Raw genomic sequence first — 26660 nt, forward strand, 5'->3', positions numbered from 1 at the left:
GGCCCTCTTTGTGAGAACTTAGGATTCTTAACTCAAGCAACCTACAGGTAAAAAGATAGTTTTAAGACGATTGGAGACATTTTAACATGGACTGAGTATTAGATGATATTATATGACACATAGTTCTTGCTGATTACAGTTACATACTGGTTTACATGATATAGTGTCTGAAAATCTCCAGAGATGAAGAAGTGACACCAAAATTACTGGCTGCAGAGCCACGCCGTGCTGCTAGATCATCACCAGCAAAATGCGTGTCACGTGCCACCGCCTCTCTCCCATTTAATTCTGTTCCAAACTCAGGCCACACACCTGTGCATTTCATTGGATAAATCTAATAAACATCTCTAATGGTAGCTTTATTCCACCCTTTAGGACATGAAAGGCCAGGCTTTGCTGGCTAGATCACAGAGTTTTGTGTAAGAGACATCCAGACAGGAAGAGAAAGGGGTGGGAACCTACCCTGTTCTAGTATCAGAGGACAGCGGGAAAAGGGGGTTAAGAGAGAGAGAGAGACAGAGAGATGGTGGGGGGGGGGGAGGAAGGGAGGGAGGGAGCGAGGGAAGGAGAGAAGGAGGGGTGACTGGGAGGCTGATTGGGTAAGAGAGGATTACAGCAAGAGCAAGCGGGGTCTTGCCCCTCCCCCTACCATTTCCCATTTACGACCCTGGAAAGAGATCACCTGTCCAGGGATCCCTGTTCCAAGGTTGCGCACAGCGAAACACACTAGTGAACAGTGCCTGTGATGTCCACAGCCACAAGAAATTGTACTGGCCCAGCAGCTAAGGGGCAATGCCTGGGGCAACAAAGGGGGACTTCAGACTCTGCCTCAGCTATGGTCAGTGTCACGCCTTGCCTGTCATTAAAACAGGAAAACCACCTGAAGGGGGTTCTCTGCACTGGCTTAAATGGGGTGGTACTGGGACTGCATCTCAAGAAGATTGGACACTTCCTTCTCTCCAAAGAGGTTGTCAATTATTTCTCCCTCCTAACTCTGCCCTCCCTTCCAGCTTCCCTCTCCCAGAAGAAAAACACTGTAGCCTTATTCTGGGGGCAAATGTGACTGTATTTTGAATATCATCCTTGACACTCACATTCCAGGAGAGCTCTGACCTTTCCTGATTCTTCTACAGTCCTTTGCCCCCAGATATACTTACTTTCAAAGGAGCCCTCTTTAGTCAGCCTTTAGTAACTAATATAATAAATGACCTATGGTAATGCTAAAGAATTAATGAAGCTGGACGCTGGAAGGCGGAGAGCAATTTGAATCTTCTGGAGAGTTTTCAAACCACACCTGCCGCGGCCCCGGAGAGTCTGCTAGAGCTCTCACACCCCCATTCCCACCCCATGGGATGTGGGCAGGCTGCTCGTTTTGAAAAAGAATTTCCAGTGAGTGATAGAATGATGACCTTCAGGGAGAACCACTAGTTTAGAGTTTGCTGTATGCTGACCGGAAAGATTTGCATTTTCAGTGCCATCACAGAAACCCAAAGAAGGGATAGCTGAAGATTGCTGGCACTGGCTAGGAAAAGATTTGGGCAGCAAAATGTCCTTGTATAAGTAGGGCCTCCCCGCTCAGGTGTCCTCAATGCCACAGCTGCCCTGGCCTGTGGCGAGTCCCTGCACCACTGTCCGTGAGACGTAGGGTCACTGGTGAAGTGTCTACCTGGTGTGACTTCCTGGACTCAGATACTGGCTGACGTGGATGAACGATGCTAGATTTTTGTCTGTTAAAATGCAAATATTTGCCCTATAAGAAAAAAATCTGAACGTCAATGAGTTTAAAAATGAGTACTAGAGTCAGTAGAATCTACTGAAAAATTCATAAGCTGTGAATTGAACAAAAATCCTATCAAGTATGATATGGTTTCATGGGAAACATAGGTTACAAAACCAAAGGTAGAGTGGGATCCCCGTTTCGCATTTATATGAAGCTAGTACCTGTATGTTGAGGGCAGCGCGTGGAGGGGATGTGAGTGGAGACGGGGGTAGATGGAGGGGCAGGAATGTGAGGGTAGGGGTGATGCGGGGAGTGTGTGTGGGGTGTGGAAGAGAGTGTGAGTGTGTCAGGGTTCGTGTGTGCATGCTCTCACAGGCCTAAACACAGCGGAAACTATAGTGGGCACCCAGACTTCTAAAACCTTGAAGGTTGGTATTGAAGGCAAAAAAGCGGTGCAAGGGCTCTGTCACTCGTCCACCCAGCTGCCCCCAGTAAAACTCAATGATGTTGAAGAGCAAGAACTTTGGAGTCAGAGCTGGCTTTCAATCCTCACGCAACGCTCACGAGCTGAGGGACCCTGGACAAGTTATGCAGCCTCTTGACATCATTTTCTCATCTGTAAAACGAGGATATTTCTTAGCGTCCATACAGGACCGGGCACAGTGTCACACATGGCAGACATTCGATAAACGGTAACTTTAAAAAATTCTAGCCCATTGCTCAAAATGGATCCCGAAAGAAAACTGTACCATGGCAACAAAATAATCTCCAAGAGAGCAATTTTGAAAATATATGCGCATTCTATGGCTTCTGTATTTTTAAGAGGTTTTTTGGTTTTTGGTGTTTAGAGAGGAAGAATAGAGTTTGCAAGCTATTCTTGATGACTTGTGGCTCTTGGGACTAATGATAGAGTGAAAACATGAAGCCCACAGGCTAATGTTCCCCAGGGATTTCTACCAACGAAACCTTTTACAAGCGTTCTCACTTGTAAGCAAACAAACTGACTGGAGCTTGCAGCCTCCTTATGCCTTGTCTCACCCTCTGACAAAGGTGCTGGGAGGCTGAGATTGGCCCCCAGCCCCAGCAGGAGGACACACAACCAGAGAGTTGAATGCAATCTGCCTAGAGGAGGTGGTGATAAATTTGCAGCCGGAAGCCTCATGCCTCTTTAGTCTTTTTTTTTTTTCTTCAGGTGGAATAAGCTTTATTTTTACTAAATGATTAGTCTTCTAAATAATTAGAAAGCTTCTATAAAATTAGTATTTCTAGGTGATTTCTGTATTATATGTTACTTCCATTTTTCTCTTTTTTTTTTTTACTGGAGTATAGTTGCTTTACAATGTTGTGTTAGTTTCTGCTGTACAACGAAGTGCATCAGCTATGTGTATACATATATCGCCTCCCTCCTGGACCTCCCTCCTACCCATCCCACCCATCTAGGTCATCACAGAGCACTGAGCTGAGCCCCCCATGCTATACCGCAGGTTCCCACTAGCTATCTATTTTACACATGATAGTGTGTTTAACATCAAAATCAATCACAATTTTAAGCATTGTGGGGTTTTGCTGTAACGATTGGAAATTTAGCCAATAATAAATTTAGCCAACTTTGGAATTAGGACGCAAATAGCTAAGTATTGGAAATTTAGCCAATGATCACTTTGGAATTATACAGCAAATAGCTAGTAGAAATATGTGTTACTTTGCAGATTATCTAGAGTGCTTCTTAAACCCATTAAAAAGTAATTCTGGGGTTTCCTTGGTGGCACAGTGGTTAAGAATCCGCCTGCCAATGCAGGGGACATGGGTTCAAGCCCTGGTCCGGGAAGATCCCACATGCCGTGGAGCAACTAAGCCCGTGCGCCACAACTACTGAGCCTGCCCTCTAGAGCCCACGAGCCACAACTACTGAGCCCCTGTGCCACAACTACGGAAGCCCATGTGCCTAGAGCTCGTGCTCCTCAACAAAGAGTAGCCCCTGCTCGCCACAACTAGAGAAAGCCCGCGCGCAGCAACGAAGACCCGATGCAGCCAAAAATAAATAAATTAAATAAATAAATAAATTTTTAAAAAAGTAATTTCCCCCAGCTACTACAAGAAAGTTCCTGCTCTAAGTCAGGGACAACTACTCACTGATTCTTATAAAAATAATGCAAAGTATTTTTGTGTTCTGGCCCTTCTTTTTTCTTTTTCTTTTTCTTTTTTTATAGCCTCTATAGCATCTCCCTGCTAATGCTGTTCCAGCTGTAGAGTTACTCTGCTTAAATAGTGTTGAAATTCTCAACGCTTCTCACTGCTGGTCTCCATAGGAACAGGTGTGCCTCCCTAAGCAATGGCTGCAGCAGGGGGATGTCAGGTTCTGTTAGGGACGTTCTTGTGGTTACTGTAGCTGATGCCGCCCATGCCCTCTAGTACGTTCATGGGCAGAGGAAACACAATGGTGGAATTCTTCTCTGTGGCCACGGTGGTTAAGGTCTGCAGGTAACGCAGCTGGAGGGCGATGGGGGACTCAGCCAGCACCTTGGAGGCTGACTTCAGGGCTTCAGAAGCATTCATTTCTCCTTCTGCTGCAAGGACCTAAATCGACAGAAATAAAAGCCTTTAGACGTACAGGTTTACAGCTGTCACTAGTGCTTTCTTTTCCTGGGTCTGCACGGATACTTCTCTCCCAGCCCCTACTTGGCCACCCATGTTTCATCTGCTTGGTTCTTTGCAAGGATTAGAGTTCCACATCCTAATGTGATTAGAGAAATGTGAGGAGGTTGCAGGAAGCAGGGAGATAGCTTACAAATTATGAGTCCCTAGATTTCATCCTCAAACAAAATAAAAGCACTGCCTTTAACCGGAACAAATACAGGTCCATCTACCCGAGTGATGCTCTTGAATCACCCTGGAGCCCCTCCATCGGCTGCTTTCGTTTTCAGAGAAGTCGGAAATTCAAGGCCTCCAACTGGCTTTTTTTCTGTCCTTTTTACTGATCATAGATGTTTTTTTTAAATTTCATTCTGTTGCCAATTTTGTCTCATTCTTACAATGTAAGGATTGTTTCAAGTTCTCCCCGCTCTTGATTGCAAGCGGCAGCAAGTGCCCGTCTGCAAACGCTCGCTGGAGCTCTCCTAAGTGCCCTGCTCCTCCTCTGGTTCTCAGACTGCCCGAGAATGACCGGAAAACAGCTGCCCCTCCGTGGGCACGCACTGCCCACGTGCAAAAGCGACTCCCAAGTCAACTGCTTAGAGGCTGCTGGAGCTTAGCAGAGAATCCAGAGATAAAGTAGAGGGAAACCTCCCTCGAGTCCCAAGTAAGATTCCAAAGGGGGTACTTGGAGCATTCTAATCTTAATTGGCTTCTGATACTTCAGGAAACCCATCCACACAGATATGAGGGCTATGGATCCAACAGATTCAAGAACACTCGAGACCAAGCTGCACTCACATTTTGTAATTCTAACCTGGATTGTAGTAATCCCCCTCCTTTTAATTCAGTTCACTTAACACACTAGGAGGAAGATACTCCAAAGACAGGCACCAAGTTGCTGCATCAGAATCATCAGCTTTATAACAATGCAGGTTCCTGGGCCCACCAGAGACTCTGCTTCACCGAGTCTGAGGTGAGGCCTGGGAATTGGTGTTTGCTTTGCTCATTTCTCTCTAGGAGGCTCTGCTGTGTGGCCAGCGTGGGGACCCACCTGGCTGAGTCACTGAGTATGTTGCCGATCACCCTTGACCCAAGACCTAATACCAAGATTCCTCAAGGTGCATTAAGCTGCCTACGAGCTTTTAACTCAAGGGGAAATTCTCAGTAAAAACTGTGAAAAAGAAACCCTCTTCTTATTGAAATCCTTGAGGGGACCTGAGCTTCCTTTCAAGCCCCATCCTTGTTGGCTCCAAGGCTGGGAAGCTCGCCCTCCAATGCAGATGGAGTCGCCCTTACCCTGGCCCTGGCCTCCCGGGTGGCCTCGGCCTCAGCAGCCATGGACCTCTGCAACTGCCCGGGAATCCGGACGTCTTTGATTTCCACTTGGGCCACCTGGATCCCCCACAGCTTGGTGGCATCATCAAGTAAAGTCTGTTTCCAAGTCAAAAGAAAGGTGGTTGATCAGAAGACAGGTGTGCAATCGAAGTTTCTGATACATGTTATATATGCAAGAGAAGTCCTCTTCTTTTTCTCCTTCTGTATTTACAGCGTTTGGAGTGAGACAGTTTGGAAAGGGGATAGGAGTTCTTATCGCCCACTTCCTGGCATTGAAGTGAATCCTGGGAAGGATTCAGAAACAAAACTTGATAGGTCTTTTAATAGGTGGTCTCTGAGCAGTTCCACCCCAAACCATTCCTAATGAAGTATATACTGTCCATCTAGATTTGAGCAAATACCCCACATTTTCTTGTCACTGACACCAAACAGGCAGCAATGGATTTTGTCCTGGTTCTGCCATTTGCAGCTGTGAATCATTGGGCCCGTTACTTAACCTTTCTGATTCTCAGTTTTCATACTATAAAAGGTTTTCTTTCAGGATTGTCATGAGTTTTGGAGATAATACATGTTAAAATATCTATCGGTGCCCAGCAACAGTAACTCAGTACATATTATCACTGGGTACTTTTTGAGATATTATTTGTCTTGCTCTGTTTAACCTCTGACCCGTGGCTCAGTTTTAAACAGGTAGCAAGGTTTATATTTTTAGAGCAGAAGAAGCCTAAAATCAAAGACATCCTCATCTTTTGTTAAAGCTTAAGACCACTGAAGATATCTTGCTGGTTATCCTGGAGGGGAAGGGATGAGAAAGAATGCCTTGAGAAACAGTGAGACCAGATGGGTAGTTCCCTCAAAGGGGAAAGGGCAGAGATCTATGTGATACCAAATAGCAAGTGAGCCCTAGCTTTTCCGTGATCCCTGCAGAGAGCTGGGAGATGGGGAGACCTCACAAGAAGCCAGTGACCTGACTGTGATGGGCAAACAACTGAGTCATTGAACTTGTGTGGCTCTTAGAGTGACGTGGAGAGTTATCATGCAGAACTGATATTATCTTATAAAACCTCGGGGACTTTGCACTACCTTAGGGACTGGAGGAGAGGCCAAGAAGGACCAAAGTTGAATTTCCCTCTTAACTTACGGAAGGCAGGCTCAGAATCAAAATGTAATTGATTCAGGAAAACACAGAAATGTGATTGTCTGTAATCTAGGGTGTACGAGAGGTGAGATGGATACCTGTTACATCCTCATCAATATTATAATTATGATTACTATTACTATGATTACTATCAACAATGTCATTATTGGTATTAGTACATGAAGTCGGATTTCCCAGGGATAGCAGTCCTGTGCTGTCTCGACCAAACCTCCTTCTAACGTCCACATTCCACTGCAATGCAAGAATATACGGGCTGCCTGAGAAATGGCAGCCCTTCCTCTGGAGTAATCTAAACTAAAAATAACTCTGATCTCTAAGCTCTTCGAAAAAGGCTAAAGTGTACAATGGTAATTCATAATTTTGAATTCCACACACACTCCAACAGCTCCCCGCTCCCACTCAGATTTTTAAATCTGGACCTCATGATTATAAAAAAAAAAAAAAAAGTGAAATCCCAAACTGAAGCCCATCTGTTTAGAGCAGTTGTGTATATGTGTGTATGTGTGTGTGTGTGTACGCATGGGGAGGGTTGCTTTGGACTGCTGATATTTGATCATCACTGTTAATTAAAATGAGTGAATGAAAGAGGTAGGCTATTGGTCCTTGATGTCTTTACCTGGATGCTATGGGCAATCTCTTCCCGGCCAGCTAAGATTTGGGACAAGGTCTGTGTCCCTAAGACATTTCTCAGAGTGGTCTGAGCCAGCAGAAATGTGGCTTGGTGGACATCGTTGACATTAGCCACTGCCGAGACGGCACTATAGATTCTGTAATAGACCACTCCATCCACTTGAGTGGTCACAGAGTCTCTGGTGAGGATCTGGAGATCAAGAACACAGAAGATCACATGCTTATGACTTTCACAATGATTGATCAACAAAGGGTCAGCCAGTCCCAGAGCCCTCTCCACAGGAGGAGAGCTTCAATGACAACTCATGCCAGCATCACCAAAAATCTGTCCTGGCTTGAATATACTATCATCCTTGTTGATAGCAAAATTCCTACACGGGTGTGATCTGTACCTATCCCTGTAACTTCATCTTAGAGAAGTCAGAAGTGAAATAGGTATTTCCATTTTAAAATGTAATAGTAGAACCCTGTTGGAATTCTACCATCTAAATAGAGATAGAACATCTGTTTCCCTGATACCTGAAATCTTTTTGGTTCTTAGTTTCATCAGGCTTGATGAATAGCAGTGCTTCTTAGAAAACATAGATGGCACCAGAGACCGTGTTCTGTATTCAGATAAAGAAAAATCAATTTATAGAGGCTCTGCATTAATTGTTCTGAATTAACATGACAAGGTACTTTGGAGCAAATGAGCTTTCTGTGGGTACCACGAAAGCAGGACCTAGAACTCCCTTCTCCCGTCTAGAACTGTTTACTATGGAGCCAGAAAAGGCCCATGATAGTCCCTAAACATCCTAAGCTCTCTTATGATTACGGCTGAATTCCAAAGTAAGGACTCTGCAGTTCCCGCCAATGGCATGAAGACATCATTGTTGAGTCTCGATTGAGTTTTCTAGACCAGAGAGAGGAAAATTAACATTTCCTCATAAATGTTGATTTTCTCACTTCTCATCCCCTTTGCCCTCCAACACATTTTCTTTTCTCTTCCTGGATCATTTTGTTTATCACAAATTGGCATGATTATTGGCAATTCTGTTTCTCTTCCTTATCACCCAGTTACTGGGTCTGGTCATTTAGTTGCTGTACTTTAAGAATTGAAAAGAACTATTTGAAATCCAGTTACAGGTGAGCCCTGTACAGTGTCCGCTCTTTCCCAATGCACACCCCACTTTGTTGCATCCAAACACTCAAAAAATTTAGTGCAGTACACACGGCTATATTTAAAATGGGTAGCCAACAAGGACCTACTGTATAGCACAGGGAACTCTGCTCAATATTCTGTAACAACCTAAATGGGAAAAGAATTTTAAAAAGAATAGATATATGTATACGTATAACTGAATCACTTTGCTATACACCTGAAAGTAACACAACATTGTTAGTCGACTATGCTCCAATATAAAATAAAAAGTTAACAAAATTTAATGCAGAGGTGAGTGATATCGATATTACTAAAACATTTCCGGAGACGGTGATGGAAAGGATAAAGTCATAACCAGGCACCAAATCAATTTCAGGCCCCTCGTACAATGATTTATCAGACTCTTCCAGGGATCGGCTTGTCATTCTCCATCCCAGTTTCTCTGCCATCTGTATCCCTTCTCTCTCTTCTCTCAGACTTTCTCCCACCCAGTCATTGCAGGTCTAGCAATTCAGCCCTTGCCCTTGGCTTCATTCTCATTTGGCGAAACAAAGTCCAGTAGTCTCAGGAGCCACCTAGGACTCCCCAAGCAGATCTCTAAGAATTCAGTTCATCTTTCCCTTTATAGTTTGAAAACATATGATACAGTCTCAATTGTCCCTGTGGCAGGGAAGATATTGGTTTTATTTCTAGAAACGTAGCTTTAATCAGCATTACCTCCTGTGGAGGGATGTTGCACGTAACGGTCCGGAGATCAACTTTGACAAACACGTCTATGCAAGGCAGGACCAGGATCAAACCTATGCAAAAGAAAATATGGTTTAAAATTTCACCCAACTGAAAATAACTGCAACAAATTTTCTGCTAGCTATACAGTACATTATTTGCGTGGGACTATAAATGCTTCTCAGATGATCTTCCATATGTACACCTATAACTTTGGGGAAATTATTTCCTGCTATGAGTCAATGACTAAAGAAAAGTGATTCCCTAGAAATTAAAATCTTTTGGTAAAAAACTGAAGATCCTTGACAATTAATTTTTAGATTTTCTTTTGTAAAACATTCAACTTACTTCTATCCAAGTGTTGAGTGTGACATTTATTTAAAAGGATATTTTGGAAATTAGTTTCTTTATGTTAAAGGTATCTGTATAAAAGATTCAATCAATAGACTTTAGACCTTGAATATCAGTGACTGTCAACATTCTCATTTATCTTCATTAGTACTGAAGGAATGTTAGAATTGAAATCTTCCCAGGATTTCAGTGTCCCCAAAACCAATGTATTACAAAATTTATAGTTTCTCTGTAGCTGTGTTCTAGTTTATATACAATGGCATTCCTCAATTGTAAATACTTTTACTTATCTCTTGTGAAGATTTGGATTGAGGTAGGGATAGGGCTAAGGAAACTCATTTGAGGATTCTATGACTCCTTAACATTGCCCTGGGGAAGTTTCTCTACAGCAAGAGTTATAGAGATTAGAACCACAAGGCATGTCAGCAAGATGGGGACACCAATCCATTTTCGTTTACCAGAAGCATTCTGTGCTATTGTTTTTGTTTTCAAAGAAGAAGCAAGTTTCTACACTGAGTGTCATGAAAAGTACTGGTAGCATCAACAGAAAACACTGCTAAGGTGCTTTCTTTCTTTTGGTGTCTAAACCTTTCTGGGGTAAGGATTACTTCCTAATTTACCTTTTTTTTTTTTTGGTGCTAAGTCACCAGTTAAGATCATGGCCCTTAGAACTAGAGAGAGTTAAGTTCCAGTCCTACCACTTATGAGCTTGTGACCTGCGAACATTTATCTAATTTTCCTGAGCTTCAGTCACCTAATATCTATAAGATGGCGGTGAAGATTAAGCATGTGTCAACAAGATAATGAAATAAAATACTAAACATAGTGCCAGGCATGTATTCAGTGCTCAAAAGTAGCAGCTCCTGTTATGAATACTTTTATTATTAAAGAATAATTTACTATTTACAGAAGTGGAGATGTTTTCCATTAGCAATTTGACCTGTTTTCCTCTGGCTCTTACGACATTCTGAGGTAACTCCTTAGCCCCAGAGACATGTATGACGAGATTAGTTATCCTGGGAGATTTAGTGGTGAACTCTTCTGGGAAAATTCATTTAAAAGAGACTTTTCTCTAGAGTCCTGCAAGTTATAGCTATTTGACCTCTCTCAAATCCAATTTTATTCTAATTTATAATCTTGGCTCCACCAGGTGAAACATGACCAGGAAGAGGTTAACTTTGTTCTGGTATTTCTCACTTGGATAATTCTAACACCTCTATTTGGACAAACTCATAAAAATATCCATAATAAGCAATTTTTGCCCTCTTTCTCTTAGGTTCCTTATTAGACAAGTAGGATTATATCAATACTACTTGAAATGGCCAAGTCTCCGTAACAAGCTTCCCGTTTGGAAGTTTCTCATATGTTTAAAAATGTAAGAGATACCTGAGTGCCTACCGTAGTACATGGCCAAGTGCAAAGCGCACAGAGTGAATAAGGAAGTTCCTTCCCCCGAGAGACCCTACAGTGCAGTTGGAGGGAGAATGATTTTACTTAAATACATCACATTAGGGGGCAGAAAGCAAATGTTATTAGAGAAGTATAGCAAATAACCATTCTCTTCCATGTGCCTTCCAAGATGCTGTTTGGAGAGCCTCCCCTGTCAAGAATATTAGAACCTATCGTATGAAATTGCCATTTTGGTGGGTCGAAACCAAACATTAGCAATTTCATAGGGTTCAACAAAATATACACAAGAGAAGTTATGAGTAGTAAATCAGTGTCTTACTCCTGACGACTTTTAGTACCGATACTCCTGGCTCCCACAAAAGAAAATCCCATCCTTTTATGATATGAACAGTTTAGGACATTTTTTATTCCGAGGCTGTAGAGAAAGGATGGAAATAAAGACCACATTTGACGAAAGGAATTGTCAAATGGCTTCCAGCTCTATGTTGCTCTTAATCTACTTGTCAAGAGAGGACATTACATTTGACTTTTCCATTGGCTCTTTCAAAGAGTGAGAATCAAAAACCAGCTCCCGGAATCCTCTCCCTGAGTAACTTAATTGTCTACCTTGGCCATTTACTCCCTCCCTTCATTCTTCTTTCATTCTCTTAGTGGCCCTGGTAATAAGGGACACCCAGCCAATGTAACCGGAACCACTCTTTGTTCACATTCACTGAAACTCTCAGAGGGAGTGTTAGAACGCTGATCCAGATTCCAAATCTCTCCAGCTAATGGTCTAGTGATCACTCCTGTTAACTCAAGTAAGAGGACAAGATCCTTCAATTGTACAGAAAGGCAAGAGCTCCAGCTTCCTGTGATTTTTTTTTTTTCAATAAATGTCGCCAGAGAAAATTTTTGGTGGCAGTAGTAGCAGTAATAGGTGCCCGTGATCCTTATCACAAGCAGGGCAGTGTCATACCTGGCCCTTTGGCTTTGTCAGCTTGGATGCGTCCCAGTCGGAATACAACAGCACGTTCGTACTCCTTAATGATCTAAGAGATTAAGGGAGAGCATTTAGTCTTAATGATTCATCAGCTCATAGAGAGAGCCCAGTTTATTCCCCAGGGTATTACCTTCAAGCACATCCATATGGAGATAGGGAAAGTAATGATCATCAACAGGAAAGAAAACGAAAACAGGATCCAGCCACATATACCAAGCCCTTTACTCTTGACGCCTAGGAAATGAGGAGGCAATTCTGTAACTGACATGGTTCTTAGGAAAGCGATTCAGCTGCTTGGATGGGGAAACCATCCAGAGGGCTGGCCAAGCCAGGGTGGGGCTGAGGAAGCAACCTGAATCCACACACACGCGTGATTGCAGTAAACACCACATGCACGCGTGCACACACACACACACACGCACGGAAAATATTCCTTCAGGTTTTTAGATGAAAACTGACCTGTCCCTTCCAAGAAAAGTCTCATAGCAATCAATAACAGTAATTACCATTACATTTACATAGGGCTGCCATGGTTTATTATTCTCAAAACACATAAAACTACCCGCCTCAGGATCATCAGGGTGTCATTTTAAAAGACAGATTTCTGGACCCCCAGAATTCTCCAGGGGAAGTCAAGGCAACCTCTGGGGCGGATAGGTAGGTACTCTTATCCCCAAACAAGTCAATAGAACACAAGGAAAAACATTTTCCAGAGTGCTTACGTTTGAGTTTCTATGAGAGTCTTTAACTTACCAGTGTGGTGGCCTCAGGAAAGACACCCGATCTTTCTGAGCCTCCATTTCTTCATCTGTAGGATGGGGATAGAAACTACCTACCTTGAAGGATTCGATGAGGATTAAATGAGATTATTTATATAAGGCACCTAGACCAAACATTAATATCTACCTTAGTAAATGTATATTACTACACTTATTCCCATCTTACAGATTGATAGATACTTTAGAATTCTTTATATTCACTATTTCACCTTGTTTTCAGTCCTTGCTGCTTCTTCGTTCTCTTCTCCTTGACAACCAGCCCCATCCTCACCCCTCCACTTCCTCCAATTGATTTCACATTCTCCACACAAGCACTAGAACTAATCATATTTGCTAGATAGCTCTACTCAGATGATACACGAACACCTTATGCTATTATGCGTCTATCTCAGTTAATATCTTAACCATCCATACTTAACCATCCGCATGATTGTCCAGGTTAGAGACACAGGGTCACCATTGCCTCTTCCCTATCCAACTACAGAAGTCACTAAGCCTCATTGATACCACCTCAAATTCAGCCTCACTTATCCATTTTACTGCAACGGGTTCATTGGCGAACAGAAATTTATGAATATTTACAAGGGTTCTAGGGTTTTGCTCTTACAGATAATGCTGTGACGAGTCCTTTTTAATGTGTGTTTTTGTGCACTTGTGTAGGATGAATTCCTGGCAGTGGAAGTGTTAGGTCAAAGGGATCAGTATTTACAATTTTGTTAGATGGTAAGTGCCCTTCAAAGAGTTTGTACTCTGTGCCTATTCCCACATGCCCTGTCCTCACTAGATATTTTCAGTCTTCTCAGTGGTGACATTCTGATAGATGAAAAGTATCTAAGTTTTAGATACATATTTCATATTAAAACGTTTTGAGTGCAAATGTCCTTTTACAGGCTTTAAATATACATAAAGATATACTCAATAACAATAAGGACTTGCCTGCATACACCAAAGTTTAAATTCCCAAAATATCACCTTCCGTAACTTTGGACCACATTATGGTAGATCAGACTATTATTATGCAGGATGAAAAGACATTTTGTGCCTTCTCATGGGATCTTTGTTGTATTTTATTTATTAGCGCTTTTTAAAATTATTAGTAATAACACAGCTTGTATATACATTCTCACTGTTAAAAAAAAAAAATCCAAGAAATACAGATAAAACTAAAATCCCCCCGATCATCCTCTCCTCAGTCCACTTTCATCTAAAATGTTTCCATAGTTATCAACTTGGTGTATGTCCTTATAGACCCATTCCTATGTATTTACATACATGTATCTACAATTAGAAAACACTTGGTTTCGACTTGTAGATTTTGTGAGAAAAGACATCACACTGTAAGTTTCTACTCTTTTAAACTGAATATGTTTGGGAGATATTTCCATGTCATTACATCTGGATCTACCTCATTCTTCTTCATTGTTGCCTCCTATCCTAAATTTGTGACTCAGTTTATTTAGCCATTCTCCTATTGATGGATATTATGGTTACTTGCAATTTTGCCTTTACAAACAAGGCTGCGATAGCTGTGCTTGTACACGCCTCTCCCAGACACTCTGCATCTTGAGGAAAGCACTGGGAAGGCAGCACAGTTCTCGAGCCCTCTGGTGTGTTCCCTCCCTGCTGACACGGCCGTATTTGGTGTTCAGGAACTTTGGGGTGCTGGGGGCTGTGACATTAGCACTGCTGCACACACAGGCAGCTGGGACTCCAACAAGGACATCAGCTATGCTTTATGCCCTGAGCAAGCCCTAGACATGTCCAGACTAGCTACAGCCTTAACACCAAGCTGCAAAAGCAAGTGCTTGTCGCAGAGAAAACTGGCCTGACCCCCGGGAGCTCCTCTGCAGTCCCACCCAGCCCTATAGCATCATTACCTGTGATCGAGGCTCTGTTAAGTACTAAATGTGCAGAGAGAGACCAGAGATGAGGACACGATTAATCTTCCAAGATTTACACTTGAGCGTTAGAATTAGCCAGGCCGCTGCTGCTGGGAGGATGGGTGGAGCCTGGGGGTGTCGTTAGCTGCCGGTGAAAGTGAGACTGTCGGCTTCCCCGCAGGGCTCGGCAGCTCTGCCTTGTGAGCAGCGAGCACAAAACGCTGCTTCTGCAGCTTCCTGCAGAGCAGATCTTTCAGCCAGCCTTGCCCCGCCCCACCTCGCCCGCAGTTAAAACTGTGGGTGCTGCGCTGAGAATTGGATTTGAGGATTCCAATTCCAATTCAAAGGAAATACTGGGATCGTATGACAAAGGCTCTTCAGAAATCTCCCTTTACCTCAACCTACACAAGGATTCTTCCAGAGACTTCCCTGAGCCATTCCCTGGAGGGGACAATGGGAAGAAAATGGGCCACACACCCTCTCTGTTAGCCATGAAGCCCTGAGCTCATCTGATCATCTCCTGCTTTATCCAGATCCATGGATGGGTGTTTTCTATGGGTAATTGTCACCATACTATAAAGCCATCATCATATTACTTCCTGGTAGAGAAATGGACTTTGTCACCCCCGGAAAATTGCCCGCCGGTTTCTCATTCATCCATTGAACAGATATTTTACCAGTTTATATGCCAGGCACACTGTGCTAGAGCTGCAGATACAAAAGAGAATAAGATGGGGAACTTTCCAACAAGAGCTGGAACATCTTTCCCTCAATCTGCAAAATGAAAGGTGAGCCATAATGCACAGAACCTGAGGCCCAGCGCTGCTGGCACTGAGGTGAAGGACTCTGGGACTTCAGTTGGGAGGACTTTAAAGATAACTGAGGCCAACCCTGCATTTTGCAGCCAGAAAACTTCCTGGTCAGTGTTGTCACCATCATCTCAATCTCTCTTTAGGTAAAGTGGTACCCACAAGTTCCACAGTCTTAGGCAGTGAGGCAAAACTAAGCTTCATTTGTCGAGGCACGCCTCTGGGGCTTTGTTCCTGGAGCTTAGATGCAGCCCATAGCACCAGAGGAGACTTAAATACCCTCTAGGAGTAGGGATAAACACTCAAAGCAAGATCTGTAACTCGTGTGAGGCTAGGAAATCAGGAAGAATATTCTAGATCACTAACTCCACTTAGATAGCTTTAGAAGTGGCAATGAATTTCAGGAAATAAAACAAACTAGGTGACTTGGTGGCTTATTTCCCAACTTTGGCTTGATCAACAGTACTTAAATATTAGATCAATTCAATATGCAATCCATGCCCACACATCTGTGTTACTGTAAATAGTCATTTCCTCTCGAAGCAGAAATAGCCATTTAGGTAACAGGACAGTGTTTAAAATACCAGAACTGAATGATGTACATTACACATCAGGGAAATGAAAATGAAAACCACAATGAGATAAAAATACACAGCTTCCAGAATGGCAAATGCTAAAGACTGACAATGCCACATTTTAGCAAGGGTGTGGAGCAATGGGAATTCTCATGTTCGCAAATTGATACAATTATCTTGAAAAACTATTTGGAAGTATCTATTAAAGCCAAACACACACTTACTTTATGACTCAGTATTCAACTTCTAAGTAATATCTCAGAGAAATGAGTGCTGATAACAGTGAAAAACATATTCAGGAATGTTTATTGCAATTTTGTTCGTAAAATCCAAGAAATGAAGAACCATCCAAACCCAACTACAGTAGAATGAATAAATAAAGTTGTGGTATGTTCATAGAAAAGATTACTCAGGAAGAAAAAAGACAAAGTTGCTGCTATACAGTATTCAAAATATGGATGAATCTCATAGACAAAATATCGGGCAAAATAAGCCAGACACAAGAGTACACACTTTTTGATTCCACGTATAAGAGTACATACCGTACGATCTCGTATTGTATCATTTCGTTCAAGAAGAGGCAAAATTAATCTATTATGTTTGAAGTCAGAGTAGTACTGTCTCTAGGTAGTGGGTGGAGTTTTGTCAGCTGGGTATTATCTGGGAAGAGATAAGGAAGCTTTGTAGGGTGCTGGAAATGTTCCATATCTTGATCTGGGTGGTGACTGCATACACATATTGAGCCTGTGGAAATAAACAAAGACCCACCAGCTAGAAAAGCAAAGGGTATTTATTCAGGCTCACACAAAAGAGTCAGCCTCTATCACTTGTGTTTTGGCAGAGACTCAAAGGCAGGCAGAGGAGTGGGGAAGCTTTATGGTGGAAAAAGGGGGAAGGCTTCAGGTGTGCCCTGATTGGAGGCTGTTGGCCTAGGGAAGCTGTAGACGGACAAAATAGAAGCAGAGCATCCTACGTGATTGGCGTAGGGGTACCCGCTTGGTTTTCTTTTGTTGGACCTAAGTTGGAATCGGGGACAAAAAGCAGGGGAGCTGTCAGTTGTTAATCAAGTCCTGGCTATTTGGGGCTGAATGTTACAGAAGTGATTATGTAGCTTCTGATAACAATGTGGTTTCCTGAGAATCTGACATCAAGCAGGCTGGCTTCCTGGGCTGATTATTGTAGATAAAAGGTTGGTTTTCTGGGCTGGTGGCTGCAGGTTGGTGGTCAGAATTCTATTTTTAGATATGGTCCAGCCTTTGTCTGTTGTGTATTCAATCTGTCAAGCCAAGCACTTAAGACTTGTGCACTTTATTGTATGTATCTCATACCTCAATAAATGATTCACACAGAGACCAGAGGATACCTACGGGCAGGCTAGCATTGAAGATGGGAAACTCACTGCTTGTTCTGCATTCTCAGAAAGAAGAGGACAGAGAGGAGGGAAGAGCTTTGGCACAGCCAGCCTAGGGACAGACAGGCGACAATGCCTCACAGGGATGGAAAGTGCAGGTCCTGGGTCGGGGGACCCTACGTTCTAATTGAGACACCGCCATTTGAAAGCTAGATGACATCTCACGAGTCACTCAACCTGCTGAGGTCTTATTTTCCTTCTGTTAACCCAATCATAACTAGTTGTGAGAGTTAAATAAATTACATGTAAAGGAATTATTAGCCACATCAGGAGGCCTTCTAATCAGCCAGGCCACCGACTAGGGTTTTCCTAGAGGTCTTAACGTTTCCTTCAGCTTGCCTCGCCATTAAAGAGATTTCCATTTTCCTTGAGCATTTCCTTTAGCACACTTACCTTTGTAAATCCTTTCTCTGCCCCTTTGAGATGTAAGTCTTTGTAAAAGCCTCTTGCTAGTTTTACGATCTGGGACTATCTTTCTCAAGGACCTGGGAGCCGTCCTCTTGAAAGGTAATCATCAGGTAGATAGCAACCCTAGCTCCCAGTCTCTGTGGGCCAGTAGGAGCCTAACTTCAGTAGGTACCGAAATTTCTGTACAGCTTGAAGGACCAAATGATATTGTCTTGTTAATGTGTCCAAGATGGAGGAGGGCAAGGGCAAACTTATCCCACAAATCTCAGAGAAAGACTGATTTGCATCTCATAAACTGCCTAAAGCATATGAAATCAGAAGTTGTAACATAATAAGCCCCATTTCGGTTTGTTCTGTGATAGTGCGGGTTTTTCATTATAGTCAAAAACCAAAACCAAGTAAACCCATGAGCACTTTAAAATATTTCGCTGGTGATACAGCTTCAGTCGTGCCATTTATCCAGTTGATGTCTCAACCTGTTAAACAGAAACTAAAAGGTCTCATGAAACTTCTTGTTTAAAAAGATAATCAAGGGTACCCTTGAAGAGACCCCCCACTTGTACCTTCCAAATGATGTTCACTGCCTCCAATATATCCATGTTGCTAGGCCAACTTCACGAGAAAGGTTTCTTTTTCAATCCAGGTAGATACCTCTAAATGTATACTTTCTTTTACAAGCAAATAATGCCAAATGCGCTCTCTATTTCTAACCTGCGCTATGACTTCTTTAGCAATATAAAGTATAGAGCACGGGTTAGGACACACACGCATACACCACCACCACCACCATCATCATCACTTTCTGGACTTTCAACAAGTTTTTAAACTCTCCAAGACTCAATTTTCTCCACCATAAAATGAGGTTATAAAAAAATCTACCTCAGAATTATTGTAGCGTTTAAAAATATAACGTGAGCAAAATGCATTCCAATACAGAAGAGCCATTAACATTCACGGAGGCAGTTGGTAATTACAGGCTAAGTTTTCTTTGCTTCAACTTCTCTCCATGTATCGAACATGGTGTACCTCAAACCAGCTTTTCTATTTAATCATAGCACCATCAGATGATATTTGAAACTGGATAAATTTTAGCTTGTTCAACATGTCTTTGCTAGTTAACGCAAAAAATATGAATACAAATGTAAACACAAATTCTATCTAACACTTAAGAAAAAGGGCATGTCATAGACTGTTCTTCAAGAAACAAATAAAACCACGATAAGCAATGAATCCAAAATCCTGGGCTCTAAATGAAATTGAAGCCAATCTCAATAATGTATTAATCCACCTCGTGCTTGCTCGCTCTCTATAACGATACAACTCTCACTTTGCTTAATATACATAAAACAAACTTAAGGCAGGAAAAAAGGAACTTACCCACTAAGTTCTCTTTATCCTGTTTCTCTGGGGAGGATGCCCCAGGATCCATCTCATTCTTGAGAAGCTTTTATACTTGGCAAATATGTATAGGTTTGGAGCCAGACCTGGGCTCCAGGCAGCACCCAGATGTGCTTCGGAGAAGGAAGGGCAGAGAGACGGAATGAGAGTGAGAGAAGCTCTTCTTCTTTCGTGAGCACCCTAAGGAGTAGTTTCCCTGGTGAAGGAAGCCTGTTAACATAAACAAAATGATCTCCTTCATGCGTTCAGTCTGCCATTGTTCATAGAGAGAACTCAAAACTACGTATATGAGCTTCTGACTGTGTTGCTTCTTGTAAAACATTACTATGTAGTTTTCTATACAATTTATATTTTGTAAAACACTTCTATGCAATGTGTGTAACTTGTTTATCATTATGAACTGTCCGATACACACGGCACGTATCTCCATCCTTATGTTTCAGATGAGAAAATTTCATCTGATGCATTTTACACACTGCAGTGAGTGATCTTTTTTTTTTGTGAGTGATCTTTTGAAACTCAAATCTGATCATATCTCCATCCTGCTTAAAATAATCCAGTGACTGCCAATCATTAATATGTAAAGATGAGAATCCTAAGTATCCTAAAGGACCTGCTAGTCTGTCTCTCCTTCCCTTTCCAGCCTCACTCACATGGTACTCCCCTCACGCACTTAGCAAGAGCCCCATTGGCCTACTGTCAATCCCACTAACCTATATGTGTCTTCTGTGCCACAGGGCCTTTGCACGTTACCATATGCATAATTCTTTGGTTCATGTTTGTTTCTTCCTCTAGACCAGGGGTTGGGTAACTATAGCCGGCTGGGCAAATTTGCTCTACCATCAATTTTTGTAAATAAAACGTTATTGGAACACGGCCACTTCTGTTTGTTTCTATATTGTCTTTGGTCACTTTTGCACTATACCTACCTATTGAGTAGTTGCTATAGAGACTGTATAGCCTGCAAAACCTAACATATTTACTATCTTTCCCTTTACAGAAAATGTTTGCTGACTCCTACCCTACATTATAACTTCCATTAGGGGAGGGTCTGGCTAGGTCTGTTATTTTTTTTTAACACAGCACCTGCAGCATTTAGAACAATGCAGGCACATAACTGTCGTCCAACAGTCACTTGCTGAATGCATGAATAAGTAATTTATCAAAGATAACAGCTCACAAATGGCAAAGTTCTTTCTCGAATCCAGATCCCTGGGCTCCTGTCCCAGGAGTCTTTCTTTCATCATATTACTCAGAAACAAGGGCAATATTGCACTCATTCCAATACCGAAAGCACCAATCTTCTAATTTTCTGATGTTCATCTTTCTCATATCAATATTCCAAATAATATTTTGTTTGTGGAAACAAAACAACACAAAACAACCTCTGATATTTCCCAGCTCATCTTGTCTTTTCTAGTCTTTCCTTTTCTCCCAACCATGTAAGTTATTTTCTTCTCAGCAACTTCATCTGAAAAAACCTCCCAGATTGTGGGTTACTTTTGCCAACTACTTGATAATCATAACTGCCTTCTCCACAAACTCAAATTACGGTAATAACCAGGCAGGGTTGTCATGCACAGTTGGTAATTATAAGAATTAATATGGAATATTAGAACTTGGGGAAAGGAAGCTGGGGACCAGAAACAGATTAAAACAGACACACGTGGATGCACAGAGTCAGGGACTTTCAGCTTTAAAATACTTTCCTCTGCTTTCTCCTCAGACGTCCTTGGTTACGGCTTGATGTGCAAATGATACTACAGGCATAGTGGTTAAGAAGTAGACTCTGGGCTCACGCTGCCTGGATTTAAAGAAATCCTGGCTCTACCATGAACTAGCTGTGTGACACTGGGTAACTTAACCCCTTCATGTTTCATTTTTTTCTTTTCATCTGTAAAATGGGCATGATGGTGGTCTTTACCAGAGTTGTCTGTGTGACAAATATGTGAAACAGTGCATGTAAAATACTCAGAATAGGGACTTCCCTGGCGGTCCAGTGGTTAAGACTCCACACTTCCACTGCAGTGGGCACGGATTCAATCCCTGGTCGGGGAGCTAAGATCCCACATGCCACTCGGCACCGCCAAAAAAAAAAATACTCAGAATAATGACTGGCATTAATACATCATAACTATTATTCCCATGAATGGGAGCTGAGCTGTATTTCTCAGGACTCAGCTGTCTTCTTTCTAAAAATGGGAATGCTGGGTTAATTTTCACAATATCGTCTTTTCCCCTTGTTTCAGCTGAGTAGAAGATTGCTTAGTGATTGGATGTGTTCAAACATTCATCACGTCCCTTCTCTCCCTTGTCTAATGCTTCTCCAGTTTGCTGCAAATTTGCAAACTCGAGGTCCGTTCCTGATTCTGTACTGTCAATCCATAGATTCCATCATTTCCTCCTGGCCTCTGCTTGATCACCATGTCACCTCCACTTTGGGACTAACCTCTGATGGAAAGAGCAACAGAAAAGCTTCCTGTTTCCATCATTTCTCGCGACTAGATCATAGACAGTCTTTCCCTGGAACAGGAAGCTGCTTTCCCTCCGAATCAGATGACCCTCCATAGTCATGAAAACAACGTGTTTTGGAAGTGCCGGTTTAGTTAATTTCTAAATCCATTTCCCCTTGATATTGGCCACATACCACTTACGCCAGCACCGCCAGTCACTGAGGTGCAAGGTTCAAAACAACAGTAACAATAATTGTTCCCTGGTGGTGGCTGGAAAGAGTCTCCAGAGCACTTACAGCAAACACATCGCCTTGGAAGATGACTAAACAACTGTTCTTCTTCTTCCTGCAAAATGTTCCAAATATCTCAGCCTAGAAAGCAAGAATGATTTCAACAACTAAGGAACACCTAGGACAAGCTGAGTTCCTAGCCAGGAGCCTCAGGAAACGAATGAAACATAAACCCATTTGCAATGTTGCCTCTTCCTTTGCTAATGATATTAAACCATACATGGGCCACTTAATGGAATTTTCTCCCCTTTGTCAAGGGGGAGTGGGAGGTAGGGATAAAGCAGATTGAGAATTGCCGGAATGCCCTTCTGATGAAGATTTTTCTGTGTGTTTCTAAACCTTCATTCTGTCAGTTCCTCAACTAGGGAAAGTCCTGAAATGAGAACAGCTATTTTTTTAATTTAGAAATTTTTAATTTTTAAAGGTTACTTTCCATTTACAGTTATTTCAAAATATTGGCAATATTCCCAGAGTAGGACAGCTATGTTTTTAAAAGCCTCAATTCTGTTCCTACTCTTTTTTTTTTTTTTAACATGTTGGTCTCTGAACCACTATTTCTTTTTTTTTTTTTTTTTTTTAATTTATGGCTGTGTTGGGTCTTCGTCTCTGTGCGAGGGCTTTCTCTAGTTGCGGCAAGCGGGGGCCACTCTCCATCGCGGTGCGCGGGCCTCTCACCATCACGGCCTCTCTTGTTGCGGAGCACAGGCTCCAGACGCGCAGGCTCGGTAGTTGTGGCTCACGGACCCAGTTGCTCCGCGGCATGTGGGATCCTCCCAGACCAGGGCTCGAACCCGTGTCCCTTGCGTTGGCAGGCAGATTCTCAACCACTGCGCCACCAGGGAAGCCCCCTGTTCCTACTCTTGACAGGCAGGATGCCATCCCTGAAGACGTACATTTTATTTTCCCTGAACGTTCATCTTGGAGCACAAAGGGATCTTGAAACCATCCACTCTAGCCGCAGGCCTCTCTCCTTTCCGAAGCTTCTGGTTTCAGGAACACTCTTGCGCCAGACGCATCCACCACCATCTCTTAAAATGCACACACCTGTTCCAGGACTTTTGATGGTCCCTTAGGAAAATGTTCCTTGTTCTTTAAATGATGAAGTTCTCTGATTTCATTAACTTTTCATCAATATACATCATCCGTTCTGTCTTATTCATTCTCATTCATGGAATTCTTGAATTTACACCTCTTTAAATAAAAAATTTGTCCACAGATATGTAAGGATATTTGTAGTGATAACTCCCCAACCGGAAAATCTGGCCTAGACCTCTCTCCAGCATAATGAATATGTATTTTCAACTATCAGCTGACTAAACATCTCTACCTGAATGCCCACCCCACAATTAAATGGTCTACCCATTAGAAAGTATTCTACTGAACAGACATTTTAATTATGGAAATTTTTATGATACATGTGAAATAATATATACAATATTATTACAATAATATATACAATTATATATATCAGGTATGTATGTGTATTTATTGAATGAAGTGAACAACAATGAAGATACTACCCAACCTCAGAACTAGAACATTACCAACACCATAAGCTATTTTTCTTCCCTAAATCTCATCCCCACCTCCTCATAGCTGCAATCCATAATTGTGTTGATTATTCTCCTGTTTTTACGGCTTTTAAAATCATATATGTATGTACCTCTGAACATATATTACTTAGCTTTATGTGCTTTTGACCTAGGTGAAACTACTCATGTAGTCTCCTGGGATTGGTTTTATGGCTCCGTATTATGTTTTTCCCCATTGGGGAAAGGTTCATCCCCACTGTTGCATGAAGCTATTGTTAATTTCCAGTGCTACTTAATACATGATTGTATAAATAGCCCACGATTCACTTATTAGGAATACTTTAACGTTTTTATTGTTACAAATACTGTTACCATGAGTATTTTTGTGTTTATCTCCTGGTGAATATATATGCAAGAATTTCTTTAGGCCCTAAAATCAAGGTGTACATATCCAGAAATGGAATTGCTAGATTTTATGCTCAACTTTATAAGATTGTTGTAAACAGTTTTGCAGAATTGTTTTCCAAAGTGGTCTGTTTGTATCAATTCAATCTTCTACTAGCAGGCTACAAGTATTTCCCTTGTTTTGCATCATGGATACTACTTGATGTTGTTAGAGCTTTTAATATTTGACAATTTAGTGGATGCAATATAGTATTTCATCTAAATTTACCTTTCCCTGAATTTTAATGAAGCTGAACAATTTTCACTTGATATTTACAATTCATGCTTTCTTCCCTGTGAATTGCACATATGTGTCTTTTGCTCTTTTAAATTTTTTTTCCTTTTTCTTATTGATTTATAGGTAGTCTTTATAAATACTCATATATACTTGATATATCTATGCTTTCTATACACTTATATAGAGAGAGATAGATACTTGACAGTTACATGAATGGCAAATATATTTCTCCTAGTTGTGACTTTTCACCTTTATGATGCCTCTGATATAAAATATATGAAGCTTCAATATATTCAGTGCTTGGTGTGCCCTGTTTAAAAATCCTTCCCTATCTATGGTCTTAAAGGTATTCTCCTATATTTCCTTTGAAAGCTTTTAGAGTTTTGTCCTTTTGAATTTAAGTCTTATCTACCTACTGTTGCTTTTTGCTCATGATGTTGTGTAGGGATCCACTTTAATTTTCTTCCATGTAAATAACCGAATATCACAGGGCCTTATTTATAACAAATTGCCCAATATCTTAACTGCTGTGTCATGCCAGCTCTATTATAAGTTGTTTTCATATAAGGGGGTGTTCATGGGTTCTCTCTTATGCTGTGTTATCAATTTGGTTATCCTCAATTAACATTGCACAGTCTCAGCTTCTATGGCTTTATAACAAGTCTTGGTATTTGGTAGAAATGTTTTGACTATATGTCATTCTTTGCTCTTCCACATAACATTTTAGAATAAGCTTATAAAACCTATTAAAAGCTCTGTCAGAGGGGCTTCCCTGGTGGCGCAGTGGTTGAGAATCTACCTGCCAATGCAGGGGACACGGGTTCGAGCCCTGGTCTGGGAAGATCCCACATGCCGCGGAGCAAGTAGGCCCGTGAGCCACAACTACTGAGCCTGCGCGTCTGGAGCCTGTGCTCCGCAACAAGAGAGGCCGCGACAGTGAGAGGCCCGCGCACCGCGATGAGGAGTGGCCCCCGCTTGCTGCAACTAGAGAAAGCCCTCGCACAGAAACGAAGACCCAACACAGCCAAAAATAAATTAATTAATTAATTAAAAATCCTTCCCTCTAAAAAAAAAAAGCTCTGCCAGAATTTTCATTGGGATCGCAATGAATTCATAGATTGAGAGATTTTACCTCCTAAGGTATCTATTACTTGTAACCATGTATCCTCCGTTTAAATCGATTTTTTTTTTTTTTTTACTGATTCTCATAAAGTTAAAAAAAAATTCTCCATAAAGTTGTTGCTCATCTTTTGTTGGATTTATTCCTGGGTAACATGTTACTGTTTTCTCCCATTTTTTAAAGACTTTATTTTTTTTAGAGCACCCATTTTTATGTTCACCACAAAATGGAGAGGAAGGTACAAAGATTTCCCACATGCCCCTTGCCCCACACATGCTCAAGCTCCCCCTTTATCAACATCCTTCACCAGAGTGGAACATTTGTTACAACTGATGAACCTACAATGACACGTCATAGTTACCCAGTGCTCATAGCTTACCTTGGGGTTCACTCTTGGTGGTGTACGTTCTGTGGTTCTGAACAAGTGTATAATGTCATGTATCCCTCATTATTGTATCATACAGAGTATTTTCACTGCCCTAAAAAGCCTCTGTGTTCTATCTATCCTTCATCCTTCCTTCCCTGCCCTGATCCCCAACCTCTGGCAACCAGTGATCTTTTTACTCTGTCTATAGTTTTGCCTTTTCCAGGATGTCACTTCGTTGGAATCATACAGAAGCCTTTTCAGACAGGCTTCTTTCACTTAGTAATATGTATGTAAGGTTCCACCATGTCCTTTCATGGCTTGAGAGTTCATTTCTTTTTAGCACTGAATAGTTTTCCACTGTCTGCTGTTTTCTTTTTTTGAAATAAGTTTTCTGCTCTTGCTCATATTTGAAACTGCAGTTGACTTTTGAATATAACGTATCTGTAAATCTCACCAAGTGTTATATTTTCCTTTCCAATCATATACCTTTTACTACTTTTTCTGTACCTTACTACACTAGCAAAAAACATTTTACTTGATCAGTCTCTGATTTTAAAGGGATATTTCTAATTTACATAATTAAAAATGTGTGCTATAATTTTATATATTTCCTTTACCTGATAAAGTTTCCTTCTTTTCGTAGTTTGCTGTGTGTGTGTTTGTGTGTGCGTGTGTAACATTATGGTGATTAAATTTTACCAGATTTTTTTATAGACACTGAGAAAATGTTTTTTCTCTATTTGCTAATGTGATGAATTGCACTTTTAGATTTCTTAATGTTACTTTATCCTTGCATTCCCAATTTAAACACAACTTGATTATGGTATATCATATTTTTTAAGAATAAATGTTCGGTATATGTAGCTAA

At 41.5% G+C, this 26660-nt stretch overlaps 1 protein-coding gene across 7 annotated transcripts; it reads right to left on the bottom strand.

Annotated features, from left to right (window-relative positions):
• Window positions 1-3905: 3905 nt before the first annotated feature.
• STOML3 (stomatin like 3) lies at window positions 3906-25353 on the bottom strand. 7 transcript variants are annotated; one of them, XM_082365675.1, is made up of 7 exons: window positions 19328-25353; window positions 12219-12322; window positions 12065-12137; window positions 9337-9419; window positions 7465-7668; window positions 5651-5785; window positions 3906-4297 (listed from the first exon to the last, which is right to left on the bottom strand). In XM_082365675.1, the coding sequence occupies exons 1-7, from the start codon at window positions 19377-19379 to the stop codon at window positions 4073-4075; spliced, it is 876 nt and encodes a 291-aa protein (XP_082221801.1). In that variant the 5' UTR covers window positions 19380-25353; the 3' UTR covers window positions 3906-4072. The 7 variants fall into 7 exon arrangements, with proteins under 7 accessions (XP_082221801.1, XP_082221803.1, XP_082221802.1 ...); XM_082365677.1 differs by having other exon boundaries at window positions 12219-16791; XM_082365676.1 differs by having other exon boundaries at window positions 12219-18601.
• Window positions 25354-26660: the final 1307 nt, after the last annotated feature.

Source organism: Balaenoptera borealis (assembly GCF_965194805.1).
Source record: "Balaenoptera borealis genome assembly, chromosome: 18".
NCBI classification, from domain to species: domain Eukaryota; kingdom Metazoa; phylum Chordata; class Mammalia; order Artiodactyla; family Balaenopteridae; genus Balaenoptera; species Balaenoptera borealis.

Excerpts from the sequence above, each read along its gene's own strand:
- STOML3 (XM_082365675.1), bottom strand. The coding sequence starts at position 19,379 with ATGGATCCTGGGGCATCCTCCCCAGAGAAACAGGATAAAGAGAACTTA. Across the intron at positions 7,669-9,336 it reads GCAACATCCCTCCACAGGAG|ATCCTCACCAGAGACTCTGT; the intron begins GTAATGCTGATT and ends CTTGATCTCCAG. Across the intron at positions 5,786-7,464 it reads AGATTGCCCATAGCATCCAG|ACTTTACTTGATGATGCCAC; the intron begins GTAAAGACATCA and ends ACTTGGAAACAG.